Consider the following 24418-nt stretch of genomic DNA (forward strand, 5'->3'; position numbering starts at 1 on the left):
CAGTGACTGTTGATTAATAATATGCTTATTTCAACGGAGTGGTGTATGGTCGGAAATGAATATTTGTAAATTACAGTATATTAGATTTTACTCGAATACGTAATTTAATACTAAAATTATACAATCAAATATAATGTATGTGTATAAACGCCGAATGCTGTCGAAAGAGCATTGTACAAACACACACACATACTAATACAAAAAGAGGTCTTTTATTCCTCTCGAATCTTATTTTAAAGATTCTCATCAGTCACGTTGCTTTCAATTCACATGGGGGTTATATCTGACACACCCTTTATTATAAAGACGGGTTCCGACTTCCCGTCGCCGCCCGGACATCTCGCCACGTTAACCGCGCTCAAATACATATAAGGCTTTCCCTACCCTATTTTTTTCCCTCACTTTGTTTTGCCGCATGTCTTTCCAATCTTCATCATTTAGTAATAGTTGAGTTGTAGAGTTTGATAAATTACACACAGAAGTTTCGAATAGAAGCGTATATACGTAGTCGAGTATAGTAACATGTAATACGCAGCTGTCGATTTAATAAGAAAATTAATTTTCTATGGTCAAATAACGCGTAGTGTAAAGAAAGTGTAGGAGTATAATACTCCACTATAATTGTGGAAGTCATATTATGCGTATATATAGATAGATGACTATTATACTAACCTACAGTTAGTTTGGTAGTTATATATATACCTACCTACTTTATGGAACTAGCGTATAAATTTCGCCGATGGCTAGTCGAGAAATAGCACGTAATGTACGTTTCGAGCACACGTTCTGTGCCTTATATTCCTGCTTGGAGCGCAACAGTAGGTAGATAATTTACGTTTTATAACTAAAGGATAGGTATATGTGTGTGTGTGTGTGTGTATATATATTATATATACAAGTGCAAAAAGATTATACCGACAATGGCGACAAACAAAATAGGAACCGATCGAGCACTATATAATAATAATACAACGTGTATAAACACAAATGTACCTATGCACGAAACCAGGCCAAGGCGGCAACTCCATGTACAGCAGCAGCGAAGAGCTAATAGAAAAGATAATGAGCTTATGGGAGGTACATAATATGGCACTATATACATATAAGCTAAGTCTAAATGTATATATATATATAAAACACATCTATATACTTATTATACATATTTTACGCTGTGGATCGATATGGAAACAGCTATAATAATATGTACAATAATATATATTACCTATTATTACTTGCAAGTGCACAATGACGACGCCCGGGGACAAGTGTTTTCAATTTCACAGGTGACGATTTAAAAAGAAGAGAAAAAAGTGCACCGCCAAGGTCAAACCGGGGTAAATATTCGTCGGATATAATCTTTCGTATATTGTATATACATGTACCTACCCATATATAGTTCATAATCATAATAATAATAATATACTTCTAGTACCTATATAGAATCTCATTCATATATATAAATTATATACTTCTATATATTTACATACCTATAGGTATACATAACGGCAGACGTGAGGTGCGAAGCGCGAGTCCTTTATAGATCTCGCACAAATCCTTAATTAGGCTCTGACCGTGTTCAAATGAATATAACTATTGGCCTGAACGCCGACCGACGAGCGAATAGTATTATGTATGTTTGTTAAAGTATTATATATCGTAGTCTATGTGTATGCGGTTTGCGAGCCAATTGCATAATAATATAAAATCGCATACCTCGTACCCAATACTGTCTACCGTTTCACGCCCATCACGACATATTCGCAATCCGTATGCCGCAGCTCGTGTGATACAATAAAAAAAACAAAACAAAACAAAATACGTGAAAAAATCACACTGTTCTTTAAATGCTTTCTCATGTGTACTCCACGATTGTATAAATATATAACAGTGTGTATAATAATATATATATCGGTACAGCGGACTACACGACATTACGTGTAGATGTGTAGTACATATTATAATATTATAAAATTCTTAGAAAACGTACCGATAGCACTTGGGCAAATAATATTACAATAAATGCAGCCTATATAAAAGTTATGGTGTTTTCGACCAGTCTGATGAGTGACTGAGGTTAAATCACCCTTATTTTTGCTCGAATAATACGGAGCTGAGCGTGGGGAGGAAAATCTTATAACATTTATTACCTTCCGCGACGACGTTACAAAATACACGACGATGTTTTGTTTCTCTTTCATTCTCTCTCTTTTTCTCCTCTCAATATCTGTCACAAACCACTGCTTTTGTTTTGTAATTTTCGCAACGTTTACAATAGTTGGCAAGGGATACGAGATTAGGAGGTTTCAATTGCGCCCCGAGGGTTTTGCAATTGCACTTCCGGCACGTGTGGGAAAACGCAATTTCAGTCAGTAATATTATAACTTCTCGTAAAACTCTGTGCGTGTACTTGCGACCCACGACACACAATAATAATGTGAACGAATGGCCATTTGCACTCACGGGGATCATACACGCCTAGTATATTACATTATTTATACGCCACTGCAGTGACGTACATAATTTATTAGTCGCTTTGACGCGAGTTTTACCGCTTTTAGTGATAAAAAATATATGTATAAATATATTTAACTTCACGCTATACGTCACTGTGGTCGGAGAATACAATGACTTTCTTTCGTTTCTCGAAGATGATGAACAGGTGTTATTGAAATCACCGTTTTCCGGTTTACCTTACGTCTCGTGGACGATGTACAAATATATATATATATAAAATAAAAACACCTGTATTCATAGGCGCGTTACGAAAAAAAAATGTTATAGGTCATTTCCCCGTATATATTTTACGCATCCTCTACCTATTTATCCATACAAACCAAACATTATTAAAAATATTATTATTTCGTGTGCGTGTTGGTTATATTACAAACGCTATTTTTTCAAATTTAATGGATAAAATATTCCAACAGCCCGTTAGAGCAGAACAAAACTATATGCACTTATTAGTAAATAGAATATTTTTCAAGTTAATGAAATATGCAACATTAAGATGTGTTTGCTACAGGTTTAGTCAAAAATCTCAAATAATATTACATAATAACACGGTTAATAATTATGCGCAGTAGCGCATTAGGTTGTTGTATGATTGTTATCAGTACCCATCTATAAGTGTACTTGCAAAAACTATTTTTATAAATTCTTGTTCAATAATTACGAGAATAATTATTACGTAATGTGTGTGTGTGGACTTCAAAGAGTGATGAATTAAACTCGAGAAAAATAAAAATTATTACATTAAAAAAACTAAAAGTTTTAAACTCTAAATATTTAAAAATAATATGAATATTTTCTATATGTAATTAAACTTCGTTCGTCTAATAAAATTCGGTTGTTATCCTAGCTTGTGGTTTACTGATCGTAATATATGTTTGTTTTAATATTATAAAATCGATTTTATAATAATATACTATAATTATTCATTTTTATACGTATTAATCATAATGAGTGACAAAACAATAATATTATGTTATTATATGTACGTCGTAGTTGCGAGATAAAAAGAAATCAGCATCAGGATAGTGAACTGTTGACCAAACTCACGTATGTGCAGTGTACACACTTGTGCTAACAGATTATTTGTTAAAACCATAATATATAATCTAATATATCTCATTACTGTGGAACAAAATATGAAATCATAAGTCAGTTAATAATGAGCGCGAGTAAGAGTTGGACAACCGTGGCCAAATTAAAGGCGACGACGATGATGTCGCGATGATTCGATTAAAAATGACAAACTACTGTGCTTGCTTTAGTGTGTGTAAGTGTGTTTGTGTGTTTGTGTGTTTGTGTGTATATAAGATGATATAATGTAACATTAAACACAGAGCCGCGCGGCTGTGGCAGTATGGGCCGCGGGTCGAAGGATTCCACGCGAAAGTCTTTGATCGATGATTGACCTCCACATCGTGGCAATAATAACAATAATGATAATAAAGTAAGAAAAATAGTATACACAAAGTATACACAGTACACATATTATTATTTCGAGTAAAAGTAAACTGTATATATGCATCCGGTAAGGCACATGGTATCTGCGGCCCGTCCGATCTTTTATATATATTTCGATTTCGAGAAAGCAAAGAGTTTTATTTCATTTTTTTTTTGCGTCAAATCTCATTCACGTTTGTGAGCGACCAGACTAGATTTATAACAGAACATATTATTCCAGTGCCCTAGCCGCTGGCACATGTCCATGTTTGGCGTGTGTATATTACCCGTTATAATATACACACGAGCGCGCGCATGCCGTTGTTGTTATTGTTGGCCGCCGCCGCCGGTGTGATGGTTGCGGTTTTAGTGGCGACGACGAATTTATGGCATTTATAGCAAGACGACCGTATATTATAATATCATATACACATTATATCTCCTCAGTCCTCGTGTGTTTTTGAACTTTGACTTTCGTTGGACGTGGTGACATATTTACCTGACGAAGCTGTAGACGATATCGTAAGCGAAAAGAACAATAGGTCGTGCCAAAGTCAGTGGCAGTCCGTTCTGCGAAGGAAAAATAAGAAAACATCGACCCACCATATAAAAATAATTGATACACTGAGATATTAGACGTGAACTCCTGCAAAATAAAGGATGGCGACTCGCCTAGGAGGTACGTCTTATTTCTTTATACATCGCTCGACAGCTGACGACAATTAATAATATGGAAAGTGATATCGTTGGACCGTGAAATAATAAATCGGGTGAATAAAATATCGTTATGCGAATAAATCGAATGTTTGCGCTCGCTGTTGAATTTCGAGATAATGATATAATAATTACACGATATTGTACTTGTACTTATAGAAACGATACACTCTTCAGCAGAAACTGGTCGGGTTTTAGTTGCGGTACTCAGACTTGACTTCTGTTGATCGTTTAATATTATTATATATTAAGTATTATAGCTGTTGTCTCATAGACTCCGCGAAAGTAAAACGACGAAGAGAAGAACATGTGTGTATAATATCAAATATCGAAATCGCGTATATACTATATACAGTTATAAGGATTTTTATTTCTTAGACGTTTTAACGTTTAGAATGTACTTTAATGAGTAGGTAAATTAGTTAATTTAAGTTTATTTTTATAATAATTATAACAACAGTGTTCATTATTGTATGTTTACATTAACGTTTATTATTTAACATAATTGGTTTATCAACTAAGCGCCATTTCAGGTTGTAATCGATTATAAGTGTTCCGAGTGCAATTTATTAATACGCGGGAAATTTGATTTTAAGCGCAATTGACAAACTTACTCATTTATTATCTTATCTATTCCATTTCGATAGGTACGCTTAACAGGATTTTATTTCGCATTTTATAATATATAAATAATACTATTACGTAGTGCACAACTGAAATCTTAAAACCACATAGGTATTTGCTTTTTTTTGTACGTTCAAACACGCTATATCTCGCATTGTGGCACTTTGCGAGTAGGCGATTATTTATCGACGATAAGAGCGTTACGCGACTGCTCGCAAATAATAACATAATATTATAATAACTCGTTTTAAACAACATACTTATATTATAATCATACGATAGGCTGCGTAAACACAAAGAGCCACACATTCGAAGTCAGTAGCAGTCAAACATCACCGACGAGTATACAATAATATAATATTTATACGTAGGTAGGTAGGTACTAAGTAGTATATTACGTTTATAATAATATTATAATAGTCGTGGTGTTACGAAATGTATTTTGCTGAAAACAACCCATTGCATACAAATCCACGAGTGTGCTTTCGAGTACCGCACTAATAATAATAAAAATCGAACAATCATATTATTTTGAGCGGCGTACTATTAACGTCACTTTGAAATCGTTGTGGTGCGTTTGTGTCTGAACAAGTTTCAGATTTCGTACTACCGAGAACTACATGTAAATAAACACCAGTACGACGGTTGGTTACGCACTATCGGTCTGTTTATTTGTTATTCGAATTCAATCTACCGCTGCAGCAAAAGACGTTTAATTTTGGTGGCTTTTCTCCGAACAGCATCGACAAAAACGAGACGAATGCAGCTGCTGCTGTAGTATATTCAGAAAGAGAGAAAACCATTAACCGACAATAAATTTGTCTTTATTTTTTCTCTTTTTTTCCTTTTATGCACATTAACAATATTCTACGCTGCACCGACGATCGTCTTTGTGTGCTCACGGTGCTCCGTGTGTGGCGCTTAAACGACCGTTTTTATTGATCGTTCGAAAAACCATACGAACGGAGTGCATCGTACACACAATCGCGCACCGCGTATATTGATCGTATCGCGCGCGCTCACGTTCTCAGAACGAAAAAATGCATTATATATATTATATTATTATGTTAATACAATATATGTGTATGTGTATACGAATATAAAAAGATGACTACGTTTGCAAATTCATTTACAGGCTACTACAACACGACCGACGTATAATAAGCTTATTATTTGACAAGCTACACATATAACTTATTGCATATTCGTAAGATACACGCGTCGCACAATATTTACGTTGTGTATATGACTACGAATGACTATGTCTTGTTACAATATCATTGTAACGTCGCGTGTGAACAAAACGGTCTTATGAATGATGTGTTTTGTGCATTATTAATTCCGGAAACAGTCAGCAACAGTTTGGTTATAGCAGTGACATAACATATAAAATATGCATTATTGTATGTTTAAAAGTAAAGAAACTTTTTACACGTCCTTTCCGTCATCTGTGGAGCATTCATTCACACTACGTACTACGCAATGTCCAGTCATAATAAATAGTACGGCATTATAATAATATTGTGTTTTATGCACTCGACGTACACACATATTTTATTTCCGTCCGTGTTCGTATTGAACGGTTGTTTACAGTTGAATATATTGGCCCATCATAGTTTTTACCATATAATTTCACACATAATCACAGTGGTGTAGCACAAACCATTTTGGGTATTTATATATAATATTATATGTTATAACTACCTATTTACACATTTATTATAGAGAGAAATGCTATTTTAAAGACCTCGGAAGACCTTTGGCGGTGCGCGCATTGATCTTTAACCACCAGGAAAAGGTGAACGTAGCAGACGATGGGCAACGGGGTACTCGGAAACACCGTAAGTACGTGCGCAGTGTTTGCGTGTGTACAAATGACTATGGCTAGGCGCGTAACCCACGGACCAAAGACCACCGCACATTAAATATAAACGTGACCAAACCAAAGTCGTATTCTTCGTTTAATTCAATATTGTCCGTGTGTTCCGAGTGGTACGAAATAATAATATTGTTCAATGTATGTTTACCATTGCGTAAAAAAACGCGACACGCACACCTCGCTCGCTCGTTGTCACTATAGCAATATATGCATGTAGGTAGGAATATATATAAATTTTTTTTTACATCCTCTATCTGAAATTAAAATTATTTAATTCGTCTTTCATTTATACTGCGTACGTGATAAAATATACATAATAAACGCTGTAAATTATATATAAGTGTACAATGTATACATATATTATAATACCATATTATTCAAACCACACGACGGAAACTATATTCTTATTTCGTTTTGTATAAAATGTTACAATGGAATATAAATCTAAGTCGGTGTGTATGATAAATCTAAAAAATAAGAAAATAATAAAAATTTGTGCATCCTCATATCTCAGAGACAGAAAACCACATCGAAACAGATCAACTCATAAATATATATAAACTATATACCTAATGTAAATGTGACCATTTTTTATTTTAGTTAACAAATATAAGTATAACATCTTAAACGACCATAAGTAATGAAAAATTTAGTTTTGAAATTTAAAAAAATAAAACTAATTATAATATTTATGTTAATATTAAAAAATAATTTATACAGCCTTTACAAAATAAATGCCATTAAAAAGCATACGTATAAAAATATATAGTTTATTCGAACAGATATAACATATGTATCAAACTACAAACAATGATAACCTGTTCATTATTTTTTACGGTTAAAATTATTAAACACTATTCGGTAAATCAAAATCAATCACCTATGATTATTTAAGTACAACATTGAATTAAATAAATTTGTATATTATATAATATTACCTATGTTTCTTAGTACTCAAATATTTAATTGAAGATAAACAGAACGTAATAAATATTAATAAAGCACTTATTTGAAAAAAATATTCTATTGAATTTAAAATATATTTTAAAAAATATGTATAAGTTAATAATAAATTATAATATTTTTAAAAATGTTTCTATTTCAGTTATTGTAGTTGGAATATATATGTATATTTTAACGCGAAATGTTTTTGTTTTGAGATGATAAATAACATACGTATACATTTGTTTGTGTGAGATTTTATCAGGATTTATATACATACAACAGCATATTATATTATTATTATGACCACAGGGTATTTACTTTTAGCCGCGCGACAATAACGCCACAGTGGCGCCCAGCTGTTTTTCTTTTTTTTCTCGGTCGAAGGTATATAATATACATTATTATATATAATGTAGTATATAAAACGTACATATAATATGAATAGGAAGATAGTACCGCGGGATACTCGCTGCGGTAGGATGGTCGACAAAAGGACCTCGTCCTTACAAGCCACGGTGTCCCGCGATCGGTATATTATATAACTATTGTTCGAATTCCGACCCACGCTGCAGTATGCATGCACACTGAACAACTGGCTACGACTAACCCGCTCGATTCGACGTTTACCTATCTTCTTTCCAAACATATATACTCATACACAATATAATATATATTACACTTAATCAAGGAATACAATGTTCAAAAACGTGAGGTACAGTTACTTGAAGTACACCGGCACATTGATAATAATATATAATGTGTTTAATTTTTTTTAATGATATTTTCAATGTACCTCTCCCCATTATAGTTATGGCGTATACCTACTGCAGCGTTCTACAATAAACGTCGGAACGCGGTTGACATTCGAAATCGAATGAAATATCTTACGATGACAATATAGTCGTACCGTATGTGTGTGATATTATAAAGTCTCACTAAAACTTGTTTTCCTTCGTTCGAATTTACATGTGATATAATACATACGCCATAGTAAGTCGTCGAAGAAATCTCTTAAACGATCAAAGACGCCGAAATATGACACTACATAATAATAATACATGGTTACGATATGGTAGGTTTAAAACGAGACCTAAGACACGTGACATAGTCAAATTGCCAACGATAAACGTGTTTGTGGATCTTTTTTTTTTATTTCGACCATTTATCCTCTATATCGTTTTCACCAATTCCGTAACACGAGTAACTAACGACGTGAAAGAATATCGAATGACTCTTAACGACTCGCATGAATGGTTGAAATAAATCCGAAAAATTAAAATGAATGTGTGCGTGTGTGTTCCCGAGGTCCTTGAAATCACTATAATACTAGGTACCCGATACACAAAGAAAATATAAATCCTAGGTTATTGTAACATTTAGATCAATGAGAAAACGGTAATACAAGATGCATTTAAATTGCATATACGGAACGCCGTTGGATAAATTTAAGTTCAATTACATTGCATTTTCATACAAACATTAGAATGTTATTTTATTAAATGGATAGAATAATACGTAGTGTAATCGATATTTTAATTTAAAAATTATAAAGAATAGAGTATTATTCTCAGGATATTTTTTCTATGAGATTCTTAATTTTTTTCTTTAAATGTTTTATTATTAATTCATTATAGTATTATACCTATTTAAGTAAGACATTCATAACCACTTGTAAAAACAATGGAAATTGATATTAAATGTTTAAAAAATGTACGTTTTAGTTTTAAGTAATATCATAGTTTTATTCAATGGTACTCGACAATAGTGACTAAATATCACAATACGTTAAAAAATTAAAAAAAAAATTAATTGTATAAATGAGCATTATTATTGTTCATGAGTCGTATTTCTTGTCATAACAATATAACAATAAAAAGAAACCCTGCAATAGGTACCTATTTTACGCCAAATGGTTTATACTCAAATTATTGTGAAATGTGATAAATAATAATATGATAGTAATATCGTATTATATGTGGTCGTTAGTACAGACAAATATTGTCTAAATACAAATATACTTTCTAACAAACTCCAATATATATATAATAATGCACCTCACCCCTTACCCATATTTAATATTTTTATACAATAAATATATATACGATTAATTCGGATTTCTATTTAGTATCGGATGATAGTCTCGCACAAAGGTCCTCTGCCGACAATACTGTTTCTCCACCAGAAGGTAAAAAGATCTCGTATCTATACTTCGGGTTTAGTAAGGTCAATCGAAGGTTTCTCTGTGTACGAGCACACGCAGCCATTGTGCAGCTCGGCAGAATAACACAACGTTATATTATGTATACGACGGTTGTTTTTTCATTGGACGCATTATTATTACTATACTATATAGATGCATAATTCCTATATATATACAATAAACGCTATATATACGTATAAATATTATGTAGGATATTATATATCTGTTGCTCTACAGAATTCGCATTGGATATTTAAGTACATAATATGTTTTATATTTTTATTTTTGTATATTAAATATTTATTTTCAATTATTTTTCATGTATTAAAACCAAACATTGGTAATATTATTACCGTTATATTAATACTCGATGTATACGTGAAGGAGAATATCAAAAGTGTCTGACCGCACGTAATTTATATCGACCGTTTAAAAGCGAAAAAACCGACAACGACTGCGACTTCGACAGATCACCTAGTTCACTTTTACTCGAACACACTCAAGGCTAGTACTGTATGGCACTGCGCACTATATATTAATTTATTTTATACACCGTACTGCCTTAGCTGCGATATAATATATGGTCGTATGTGTATACTACACAGTACTACCTACATAATATACACATAAACATAATGTACTCGGATACATAAATTCTGAATTTACGCCACGTGCATTTATCTTTTTTTCGCCTAGCCATGGTCTCGATCTAGAGAAACTTTGTGAAGAGATTTATGTGCCGAAATTTTAAGTACGCTCATGTCTTGAAGTCTATACGTGGTATGTATCTGTGGTATTTCGAGGTGAAAACAATTTTGCACGCGTTACACGTCATATAGTATTGTATAGGCGGGCGCCGGGCATATTAGGTATGGTAATCTGGTATATTCTATATTATATTTAAAAGTATATTATTAGTATACTAATAATCAGTAGAAAGATCATCAAATTAAAAAAAAAACCGTTAGTAATACAACCGTATGACAAGTTGTAATTAGAAAAACCTATATAATAAACATTACTATTACTTTCGTAAATAGAATGTTATTATACTACATCCGAAATTTCGATTTCAATAATATAATTAATACATCACAATCACCTATCTTGTTATATTATCTTATATTTTCAACGAAACGAGTCCAAAATTACAAGTTACATTTAATGTATCGATTATGGCTATAAATAATAAATTTCACAAAAATATAAAATATGGTTTCTATACCAACGATCATAATTTATAATTATTAATTTTATGTAAATAAACCATAATATGCAAATTGATTACAACACTATTTAAACCGTTGTTAAATAGATAATATAAAAGCTAAATATGAATACATAACCAACTGACATTTAAATATATATAATTTATACTTAACTATGCGCATATCTCGTATACCTATATATAATTTAAATGTAGGTAGTTATATGCTTCAAGACCTATGCAGTAAATAATTTATGTAAATACTGAGTAAATTATATTCATATGAAATTCACAAAACCGATATACATAGATATTATAATAAAAAAATGTATTATATTTTATTATTTTAAATATTTTTTTAGAATATCTTAAGAATCGCATGTATAGTAGGCTTATAATATATATATATATTGAGTGAGTAACATTAGTCAAGTCACTGGATTCGAAACGTGTGTTACGTTCAAAGTCAAGAGAAAGCAAAATTGTCATTTTTAATTTCTGATCGAGTTTTATTTTTTTTTTATCTGATAATATCGATTTCCAAGGACCTTGAGGGGGTGCAAATTTCATGACGTGCAGGTTGATTAGAAAACGCGTCGCATGTTATATATAATATAGTATAAAAGTATATGTGTATATGTTATTGATTATAAACTCCGATGATAGTGATTATGAGGTAATGGATATTCGGCGGGCGGACCATCGAAGTCTACCAGCAGATCAATTATTATTAGTGGAATATATCGCTAAAATTAATCACAAGGCAACTTGCCATTTAATTGACCAAACACGGGCGTGTCCGATCACGCCCGAACTGCTGTATTAGCGCTGTGCATAGTTTTTCACTGTATAATAATACTAATAACTTATAACTATAATAACACACATGTATATGTATATATAGGTATACCTATAGGCGTTCGGGTGGTCAACTATGACGAGACGAGTTTTCCAAAATGTTTAAGCTATATATGTGTATTATAATTTAGAAAATCTAATTAGAAAATATAAACAAAATTAAACCTATGTCTGCATAATAAATGCTTATACCATGTACTACACCACCCACAAAACGAATAATTTTTGAAATGCATTTCATTTTATATTTATGTAATTAATTACACTACTAGCTTGTGTCACTCGTTCATTTAATTTACTATATCCGACATATTATCATGATTGTTACTGTATATATATACAATATATATTAAAAGTTGTCAGCAGTCGGAAATTGTGTATGAGTCGCAAAAAAACGTTTTCAGCTATGATTTATCAACTGTAATTGCACATCGTTTTAACAACGACTTTCTTACAATAGTAACGGCAAAAATATAATATATAATTTCTATTATATTATAGGGACCTATGACAATTAAATAATAGTAATATTTTCTACACACGATTGCCAATTTTAGACTTGCCTATATAATAAAACATAATAATCCGTTATTATTTATTACATATTTTGAATTAGAAAGATTTAATTATTAATTCCGAAATCGGATCTCTAAAGATAAAAACGATTAATTTTTTAGAGTTGATGTCTGTGATTGATGATCACCATCAATACAATGTATATACGTAATAATATGTATTATGAACATAAAATATTATACGCACATCGAACGCTGTTCAAATATAAAATATTTTCTTCCGCACGAAAGGTTTCGAATATGTGTATGGATAGGGTCGACCTCTATTGTTGTAAAAACAAGTCTCACCCCTAAAATATGATAAATATTACAGTCATATTCCTTCGAACATGAAATTACATATTTCTTCACTGTTCAGTTTCGTCCAAAAAAACAAATCTATAATGCAGTTTTCTTCCATTATAAAAATAACAATTGTTTGTTTTTTGTGTACTTATATCAAAATTAAGGGAAGATTATTAATTTCAATATGTATATTATTTTTTTTTTAACAAGATAAACAAACAGTGGAGAACTTTTGAATGATAAAAAAAGTCATTCTACTAGGACGATTTACCTAGCGATTTTCGAATAGAAAAGTAGGGAAGACATTATTATAATACACTCGTTCTATTGTGTGTATAGCGCGTACCGTAAATGTGTACGTGTGCGTGTGTATAATATACATATATAGTTGTACGGGTTCGGTAATGTATAATATTATCGTCGTTGATTGTAAACAGTACCGCCGTACGTACACGACTGATGGTGTGTAGCGCGCAACTTGATTTCACTCTCGTCCGACCGCGGCAAAGTGCAATATAATTCGTCCAAGACAAATTACACGCAAACGGTACATTATAATATAGTAGGTATAGGTAGATGGTCTCATACGTGAACACGAAATCCGTCATCGTGAGGCTTCAAAAAACACGAACGTTTAGTGGAGCCATATAATTCCGATACACATACGATATATATAATATTATAATATTATACACTGCAGGTATATGGAGACGGCCGAACGAATATACTATTCCCTCAAAAATTTTCACTTTTTGCATCATATATAGGTACACTGCGTTACGGGTTAGCACATATTATGCTGATATAACTCACACGTGTATGTATTCGGTTTTTTTTCCACGCAAAATCAGTTACTCGCATTTTCTAATTCAAAACTCATAAGTCATAATTACGACGTCAGTGCTGCGGCGATTCATTCGTATTTATTATTAGTAGTATTATTATTATACGTCATAAAACAAAATACAGTATACGAATTATGTTCAAAGCACTATACATCAAAAATTTGTTTTGAAAAATCAAATAAACTGAAACAAAATGTATGTATTGTATATAATATGGACGGCAACGTTAAACCAGCTTTATAATTTGCGACACTCTTAAATTTTCAGTCCGCCAACAAAAATACGACTATTTGTGTAATATAATAATATTATATGTAAATTATAATATCATATAATTATCGGTTTCACTTGAAATAAAAAATAGGTGTAAAGATTTTTTTTCGTCGTCTGGCATTCGTCGTAATTTTACGACGAGATTAAAAAAAAAAAAAAAAAAAAACGTTCTTTTTATAAACATAAAAAAAAACTATCAAAATGAAATTTAGATAAGCCTAACTTGTAATTCGAGATAATGTTACAAGATTTAAATAACGACTATACATTATATGATACCTATATAATAATATATTAAAGAGTTATAAATACGCGTTTAAATCAAAAAAAAAAAACTGTTTTTGTAAATACTATTAAATAAATTGCATTGCGGAAAATTATTTATGTGGGAATACATTTGGATCAAATCGATACAACACAAAATTATAACCTATTTGAACCAATACTAATTTTTTTGCCATTTTTAACAGGCTTTATACCGCGCATCTTTGGCAAAACATACTATGTGTAACATAATATAGCTACAGTGGTTTTACTAGAATTGTTGGATTTATATATTATATGCACAATGTATATATTTTTATAGATCAAAATTTTACAAGGAAAAATGGATTTTTTATCAAGACATAACTTTGACACAGGACACGTAATCTATGAAAACATTTATTAGGGCAAGAAAATCGAAAACAAAATTACAACCGATAATGTAAACAAATAAATACAGGGACCAACAGTAAAATTTTCATTTGCAGTTCATAATTAAAAAAAAAAATAAAAATACCTATGTATTATTACCAGAAATATGTTATTTATTAACACATTATGTCTAAAACTCACAAATTTCAAAACGATTTCAAAATTATTATGACGTATATTATAGAACATTAATTGCAAGAACACTAACAACATGACGTCAATTTATTATACTGACGTTTAATCACCACATTTAATTTCATCCCTCTTACCGTCTACGTGTGTCTCTTATACAGTTATACGTGTTATACATTATTATAATCGAATATTTCGAAAAACTAATTTATTATTAAATAAATTTATGTATATCGCGAGAAAACAGCGCCAACTTGTCTGAGAAAAAATTAAACTTGATATTCAAGGCAATTAAATTAGAGCAGTATGTACTATGTATAAGATGGACAAATCGGTCGTGTCATTTTATCATTTATTACTTAGAATATAAATAAATTTAGATTAAATATTTAATACTAACCGATTTAGACCCGCGTTTCACTTTATAAAATAACTAATATAATATAATAATAGTTCATTATTATTTTTTTTATAATTTCTACAAACATATTATTGGAACTGTTTCTGACCAAGTATTTTTTTTTTTTTATTTAAATGCTGTTCATTGACCTTATATGATAATTATTGCTATCTAAAACTCTTTACGTTTATATATTATTGCTCGTTATGCATAATATATGCATTTTTACCAAAAATATATATATATTACTATACGTCATCGTTTTTGGTGCAAAATAAAAAAAAATAGTTCGATTATTTGACGGCAAAGAGAAAATGTTAATTTTAGCGGAATGGCGCGTATTATTATTACTACAGACGATGTGCGTGTTTTGCGTTGAATATAGTCGCTGTCGAGGCGGACTAACCTACACAGCTGTACATATTTTAACTATAGGTTCAAACCGATCGTTATATATACATAATATACAAACTGACTACTTTATACGATTTTATCAGTGAATTTTTATCGATTGGTTCAAACATCTTCTCCTCGTTATTTTCAATAAATGATATTAGCTTTCAAACCGGGATAAAAAAAAAAATCAATTTAAATTAAAAATCTAATGAGATATTCATGAACGCATATTATAATATATAAAATAATCTAAACTACTATGATAATTATACTGGATGACAACTGCTTCGGACAATATTTTTCGAAAGACCGTACGAGTTGTATTATAGAGACATTTTATTTTTCACGGTACGGCTGACTGCACCTTTCCGACTCAGTGAGAAAAAAAAATAATAAAAAAACTGTTTTTAAAGGAAAACTATTCTTTTCGTCGAGAACATAACAGACCGTTTCCACACATGACTATATACTTAACAGGAAACTCGACGAACGTCGTCTCTATATTATCTTGTTGCTAACAAACAAAACAAAACACTTCGAAAATCATAACTGTATGACGCATAACAATAATATTATATACTATACGGTATCGCTGTATCGGTATGTGAATAACGTCGCCATAGATAAATTATTGCTATAATACAATACTATATAGTCGTTTGTCTTTTCAAAATTGCTTTTCTAATCGAAAGCCTGTTATATAGTGAAGTTTTATCTTTATTTCTAAAATACAAGTATCCATCTTAAAACCAGGGTTGAAAGTCATCATAAATATTGTGTAAAATAATATAATATAGGTACAATATATTATACTAAATTTGAAAGAGTATTTAAACGGGCTATCGTTTAGGCAAATTTAAAACGATTTTACATAGATAATTAAATTCTAACGAGTAAATAATAGTTTTAGGTTTAGCAAAATTGTATGCCTACAAATTTTTATTTCACTTAATTGAAATTTCTTAGAACTTTACCTAACTAACTATTTTGTATTGTAATACAAGTCTGATTGTTGTAATATTTAAATAGTATAAAGTATTTCTTATCAATAGATGCAGTGGTTCTATTAGAACTAAGTGCATTATAATTTTTAATCATATACATATATACTGGACATACGAGCCCGCACTACTGTTGCAGCTGAAGATTTCCGTTTACTAACGGGCGAACCACGCACGATGACAGATAGATCGACAGTGGCGACGACAACTATACGTGAACTTGGCCGAGTGTACATTATATAGTCAATGAACTTGTTTTGCCGGCCGTTTTCCGGTCGCTCGCGATACGAGTAAATACAACACGTACAAAATAATATACACAATACACATAATATGTCATATACATATACGACGGCGGCGGCGACAACTCCGATGTCGCCGTCGTGCAGCGGTTTCCTTTCTTTGGTTTTACGACCAAAACAGCGATGGTTGTATTAATTTCGTTTCGAACCGGAATGACAATCAAGTCCCCTTATGCTCATTAACATGTTGTTTTAGGCGCATTTATTATTGTAATCGTCATTGTCGCCGCTGCCACCACAACCATTTTCCTCTTATCCGTTACTCACTTACTCACTATGTGCTGCAACACTTCATCTCATTTTTTTATAATACGACGACATGAGGGTACCCCGTTAAATAACACGTTAAAAAAACAACCGTAAGCGAAACTTAAGCGTGCTTAGATAGTTTTTTGTTTTTGCTTAATGAGCAAAAACGACTGACGACAACAGTCAGCGGACGATTACAGCTGCAGCAATTTTATTATTTATTATTACAACGGACCCTCAGAAAAAAGAAAACCAAATACATAAAAAGCTGAAAAATTCTGTTATTATAATGATTATTTATGTAAAATATGTGTGTACTATGTGTATTGTCTTATGACTGAGTTAATAAATGATATTAATGAAGCTTTATCAAGTTACTTGAAATAGATATTAGAGTATAAAGTGTGAATAATTTATTATGTTATAATAATTTTCAGAGCATTTTAGATTATTTGTATTTATTATACGAATATCGAATTATATAAACTTTAATTATTCACCGTATTACAGTACACACAACAGTTGCACTGTCGTAAGCATAATATTAATAAATTTAATCATCAAACATTTCGTATTAAATATAATGTTATCGAGGATAAATATTTTATTTTTTTTTTTTTTTAATCGAAAATAAAGATTACGAAATGCTAACACACTTATTGGCCGAATATTATAAATTGGATAATTCAAATAAACTTATTTAGATGACAGAATTATATTATTTGATAGAATCTTTTTTTTTTTTTTGGCGTGGGAACAAATAACGCGACAGGCAATTTATTAAAACAAATTCCATTGAAACATTACTTTTGAAATACCGTGTGCGTTCTCATAAAAATATTTAGTTTTCTGACTGATAGTTCGATTAAAATGAGTGGGAGTGCAAACGACTACAGTGGGAAGAAACTACACAGTATATACGACGGGTTCTGTATTTAAAATATAATCATTGCATGTATACCGACGAACAAGTATTTTCGTCTGGATTTTAGATGTACAAAACCTTTTTGAAACCATAACCGTTTGACACACGCACACATCTCATTATCGTACCACACACAAACTAAACAATTTATGTGTATACTTATTATATTTTCAATTTTAAAATAATCGACCATGGAAACAAACTTGCAGCACAGTGCCATGGGTCAATATCCATAATACATAATAATAAAAAAAATATACAACAATAACATAAATAATAGAACCCTTAAACAATACCTCATGAATACCATGATAATTCCGAGCAGTTCGTAAAACTATAATTCTATGATTTACTGGAATTGATTGCTCAGATTGGATTTTTCTCGTTGATTCGATTTTGTTATTTTTTTTAAGAATATGCGCACATACATAAAAACTTCAGTGTTGGAATGAGTGTTTGAATTTGAAATGTGAAAATTCCTAATGCGTTAAGAATTACCTTAAAAACTTTCCCCTGCCGATTAGACTGTAGTCCAACGACCATTATATATGGTCAGCATATGTTTATATATAGGTATACAATGTGTGCCGCCAATACATAAGTAAAAGTGAATTTGCTCACATTTTATAAGTATCTCGTAAATGTGACAAACGAAATAAGTTCATCTCGTTGATATCGTTTAACTGCGGTAAACACGCAAATCTGATAGTAATGATAGTATGGTAATTTGGATAAATTATACAATATTATAATATTATACAATCAGGTAGGTGTATAGGTTTGAAGGTAGTAATATGTATTACCGAAAGAGTACGAGCATCTTTTTTTATATAAAGCAGTGAAGTTACCTTAACCAAAATATCACACGTGTACAATAAAAGGCTATAATCGATGAAAAGTGAAACGACTATCACGGCTACCATCACCGATAGTATGTTTGAAATTTAGGTGTCATGCGCAAGTTCTTATCTACTCTTAGTCCACACTTTAAAGCTGTAATATTATCAGGGACGGGCCAGGTAGGACCATCATGGCCCTACCTGAAAATGCCTGGCCCTACCACTGATCTGACCTTGGACATAATAACATAGTCATTTTTCATATGCAGAAAATATTAAATAATGGTATTTGTATTTTGTTCACTGTATATAATTTAATAATATAAATATTACTATATTATATGATAATTATTGATAATATTCCTAGAATGAATAATACTCCTACTTGGATTTATAATTTATTCGTTTTTTTAGAACGTATTAAGATAGTATCGATTTCGATATTAGTTTCCTATTAGCTATTACCAAAGACCTATAAACTAATAGACTGCGCGTAGAGAGAAAAACAGTCAGCCAATATTGAGCAGAGGAGATACAGCTACGAATTGGGAAAACGGTGTTATAAAAATTGGTTGTGAATTTCCCATTTCGTATTGCTATCTCTCTCAGTACCAATCTCAGTTATACTTCTAAATAAAGGCGTAAAGAGTTATTTAAGAAATAGTTTATAATTAGACACTAACCTTACAAATATAAGCATCATATAACTATTGAAAAACGTGAAGTTAAGTCACTAAACATTGATGAAATAATAAATAAGTTCGCAGATGCACATAGCAATCGTAGAATTATTTTAAAGTAGTTTTGTTAAAGTGTTGTAACCATTTAAAGTTTTTAAATATAGCAATTAGCTAATTTTAGCTATTTTTTTTTTTTATTATTCACCTATTCATTTTTTGTTGAAATCTCATTTTTGGTGACCTTACCTTATAATTGTTGGCCTCACATTGGCCCTACCTAGCAAAAAATGCTGGCGCCGCCACTGAATATTATATACGGGGTGAGTAACCTATAACCACCTCCCTTGTTTTTTTTTTATAATGCATTTATTCAAAATCTATTTTTTTTTTTTAATTTTTAAGTATATTTGAATCTCGTATTTTTAAATACTTATTTTTTTTTACTTAATATAAGGAGTGTTCTGTACTTCTGTTGCATTACAAACGTCAGTCTTAAAAATTATAATACGCTGATAGATAAATATAAATTACTACAATTTTTAAATCATCATAACCACCATACAGCTTCTATTGTATTTTTTCTACTTACATCATCATGAACTTATTATATTAAGTTTAACAACCCTAAAACTTTTTATTCGACTTTGAATTTAATTAAGTATATCAAAATTCTCAAAAAAAAAAAAACAAAAATTATATTTTGAATAATTTAAATTGAATATTTGAGGTTTTCATTTGAAAGTCAGAAGTTTTTATTACTACATGACACTCCATATATTTTTCAAAAAATATTGAGTATTCAAAAATATGGTTTTCAAATAAAATTTAAAGTTCTTAAACTCTGATTTTGAATAATGATTATTAAAGAAAATGCGGTAAGTATATTTGATGAATCATTCTGTATAACATGTATAATATGTACCGGCTATATTATCACACAATACCGAATATACGAAATTTCGAAAACCAAAGCATGTTTATAGTAATTGAATCCTGTATGACGCATGATACGTGTATTTTAGATACATCTTTTGTAGCCTGAGTCTGCGACTGTCGTCATTTTCTCCGCAGCAAAGCCGAATAATAATATTATATTAGATTATGTTATATAATAGATGCACGCTGTATTTGTCGTGACAATCGTCATGGTCCCCGTCGTCGTCGCGTCTCCCGGACCATTTCGTAATTAGTCACACGCGTGATATAATACACGGCAGGGACAATATTACAATTACTTTGTATACACCGCTGCACTATACGGATAGTCTGGTATAGACGGGTATTGTATGCACAACGCACGTGAGGTAGAATTATTGGTCGTCTAAAAATTTTGAATATCATAGAAAAAAAAAACGAAATGCGTTTCAGTGACAGTAACATGAATGTTACAATGATATTTAATACATATATACCTAATATAATGGACAAAACAATATCCCGTTCAGTTATCTCTCTAGCGTTATGTACATGTATGTGACAATAACAATTATGAATGATACTAGAAGGATGGATAATTGTTAATAATGAAGTATAGGGGCGACAACAGTTCTTAACTTATTATTATTGTTATTAGAGTGGTCTGAAAAAAAAAATGTCTAAACTTAAGAAAAAATTCAAAAAGATCTGGATATAACAGCGCCTAAACAAACCAACTAAAAACCCCTATCAAAATTCAAAAAATATCTATTTCTAATGTATATTTTCAAAGAAAAAATATAATATGGAAGTCAGTAGTTTAAGTATATAAAAACTCAATTATATATTTTATAACCTAACCTATGAGCATCATCATGTAATTTTTTTTATTTCAAATGACTCGAAAAGATTTTAGAAAATAAAAAATAATGTAAAATATTTAGTCTCAAACTCACCATCGTTGTCAACCGGCGGGTAGGGTTTGTCTTGAGTCGATGAGTCCTCCGGGTCAGAGTCGATGTGTGGTATAGAGTTGTCGGCGTCGTCGTACACGCTGCCGCCGTTGTTGTGCTGCTGCTGCACGACGGCCTTTGTGTGGTCATCGTTGTCGGTGGCATAGGTCTGTCGCGAACGTCGCGTTGGAGACTGGCACATCCGGTCTTGACAACCATAACAAGGGTACGGTATCCGGTCGAGCGGTACCCTGTGCACCGACCTGTCGACCACTGCCACCAGGTGTTTAAGCGTGGCGCTCAACTGTTGCAGGTCACCGGCCAGCATGGCTGCGGTATCGGTGGACAGTCTACTCCGGAGCCGGGCACCCGAGCCCACCCAATTCACCGTCAACCCAGCACTGGCAACGTCCAGCGACAGGTACGCGTCAGACGGCGGTGCACCACCCGAGCAGCAACCGATTGGCGCCACCAGATGAGTCAGTACACCCCGCTGACCGTGGCTAAGCGGCCACCCTGCCCAAACATCGCAACACTGCAACAAAAGAAAATGAAAAATAAATACAATTAGAAAAATTCAAAATATCCTATAGAATTTTATATTTCCATAGAATGATAGTTTACACGTTACAATGTTCTGACCTCACTAGGCTAAAGTAATAATTATCTACTGTGTGTTTAAAAAAATAATATATAATAACATTATACCTAATAATCTATTTTTATTTGTGAATATTTATTACAATACATTAATGTTAGATCTTATTACAAGATTTTGTTTATAACTGTATAACTGTATAATACTATAATACGAATATACATAAAATATTAATGAATTATCTGTCATCTGCAAAGGTGGATGAGATATCAGTTATAGCGTCGTGTATTTGTACATATGAAAAGTTTCCAATTCATACTATAAGTAATCACCGGAAACTGATCCAGTTTATGATAGCTGTGGAACACGAGAACACTTCAGAGTCAATAGAGTTCATAACATCGTGAAATTATGTAAACTTTTCTGCAGCTGCTATAAAAAAAACATGCCAACATCTAGCTAGGGATGAGGCTTACAGTATCCAACATTAATGCCAACTCCACAAAATATGGAAGCAAAATGGCGGTGATGCCCCGTTGAAATAATTTATTTTTAGATTTTCTATGGAGTTCGATATACGAGTGAGGGAAACGAAGACCCCGAAATCGTACGACACACGTGTGCGAAAAAGGTCAATATTTACATTGACGTAGCATCATGTGGGTCGTGAACGTAAACACAAGACTTAAAAACAATACACCGCATTGGAAACATTGACCTCGTTGCTTATTTTATATTATATTATCTATTTATGCTAACATTATGCCTCCACCGCCTCTATCAACATGGATGACACGGCAGACTTCTCCAGCTATATTATTATAATCGCGACGGGCAACATACATAAACACGTATAGCATACGTCTTCTCAAACAGTACAATAATAACAATATTATTATAATTTACACTAATACTATAGTAGTATTGAGTGATTTTCACTTCCACAATAACGTTTTCGAGTCAAACATTTATATATTAAGACATTATTGAAAAAGAAACTTGTTTACCAATTGCTGATATCCGATAATAATAAATTGTAAATGTTCACGTTTTTTTTACACGCAAAGAAAAAATTTCAACATTCCTGATAAATATAAATAATCAAAAGCAATTTTAGTTTAAGTAATTATTTTGATTGCATGTCTGTTTACCTTTTATCGTACATTAGTATAATAATATGAAATCGAATGTTTTTTACTAACATTAAACTCACGATCATTAAATGACACGAATCATTCAAAACAAAAATAATGTTTACTTAAATCAACAATTCGAAGGCATAAAACATTATCAGAGTCCAATATTATAGTACCACAGGTGTAAGCTCCCCGAATTTCTCGGCATTACTGTTGTGCCTCTTCCGGCCATACATCACGCGTTCACAATATATTATTATACTCGTACGTATAAAAATAAAACAGAATTTATTTTTGAACAGTATAGCCTGACGGATCGTACTAACCGTAAGACGTCTAGAACATGTCTTGCGTATAAATTAATATGTACACATAAATACGTCTGCGCGTAACCACGATCCGTAAATTAAAAAAAAACAGTTAGTCGTTGAATTGAATCATTAAAATATAATATGTATCTACTCGATTTCATACTCTGTAGCAGTACCTATGTATAAAACACGATATAATATAAGCTGGTAGGTCGAATAAAATTACGCTGCTGTTACTTTGCACAGGATTCTATTAGAATTAATTTTCCCGACACTTGTTGAACGTATGTAATCATTGAAACTCATTAAACATAAATTAGGAAGAGGAGGAGGTAGAAGAACTATATTTTTTACTGCCTGTGTTTGGACGAGAATGATGTTTTCAGCTAAAACAACAATCCTATAGGCACCAGCTATATGGCTGCAAGTCGACCTGCGAGGAGCCCATGGTAGCGTGGCGGCCTATATATTCCAGATTATATAATATACAATAACAATATAAATACGGTTTCGGTTGGTGCGGGTAGACGTA

The 24418-nt window shown here is 31.6% G+C and overlaps 1 protein-coding gene across 3 annotated transcripts in view; it reads right to left on the reverse strand.

The window, feature by feature from the left end:
• Positions 1 to 24418, reverse strand: part of LOC114132670 (puratrophin-1-like) — a 163521-nt gene that overhangs the window by 49402 nt on the left and 89701 nt on the right. For all 3 annotated transcript variants that reach the window (XM_050198353.1, XM_050198354.1, XM_050198355.1), the window contains one exon: positions 21845 to 22376. In XM_050198353.1, coding sequence (XP_050054310.1) covers positions 21845 to 22376 — 532 coding nt within the window. The remainder of the gene's footprint in view (positions 1 to 21844; positions 22377 to 24418) is intronic.

Source organism: Aphis gossypii, chromosome 1 (assembly GCF_020184175.1).
Source record: "Aphis gossypii isolate Hap1 chromosome 1, ASM2018417v2, whole genome shotgun sequence".
Classification (NCBI taxonomy): domain Eukaryota; kingdom Metazoa; phylum Arthropoda; class Insecta; order Hemiptera; family Aphididae; genus Aphis; species Aphis gossypii.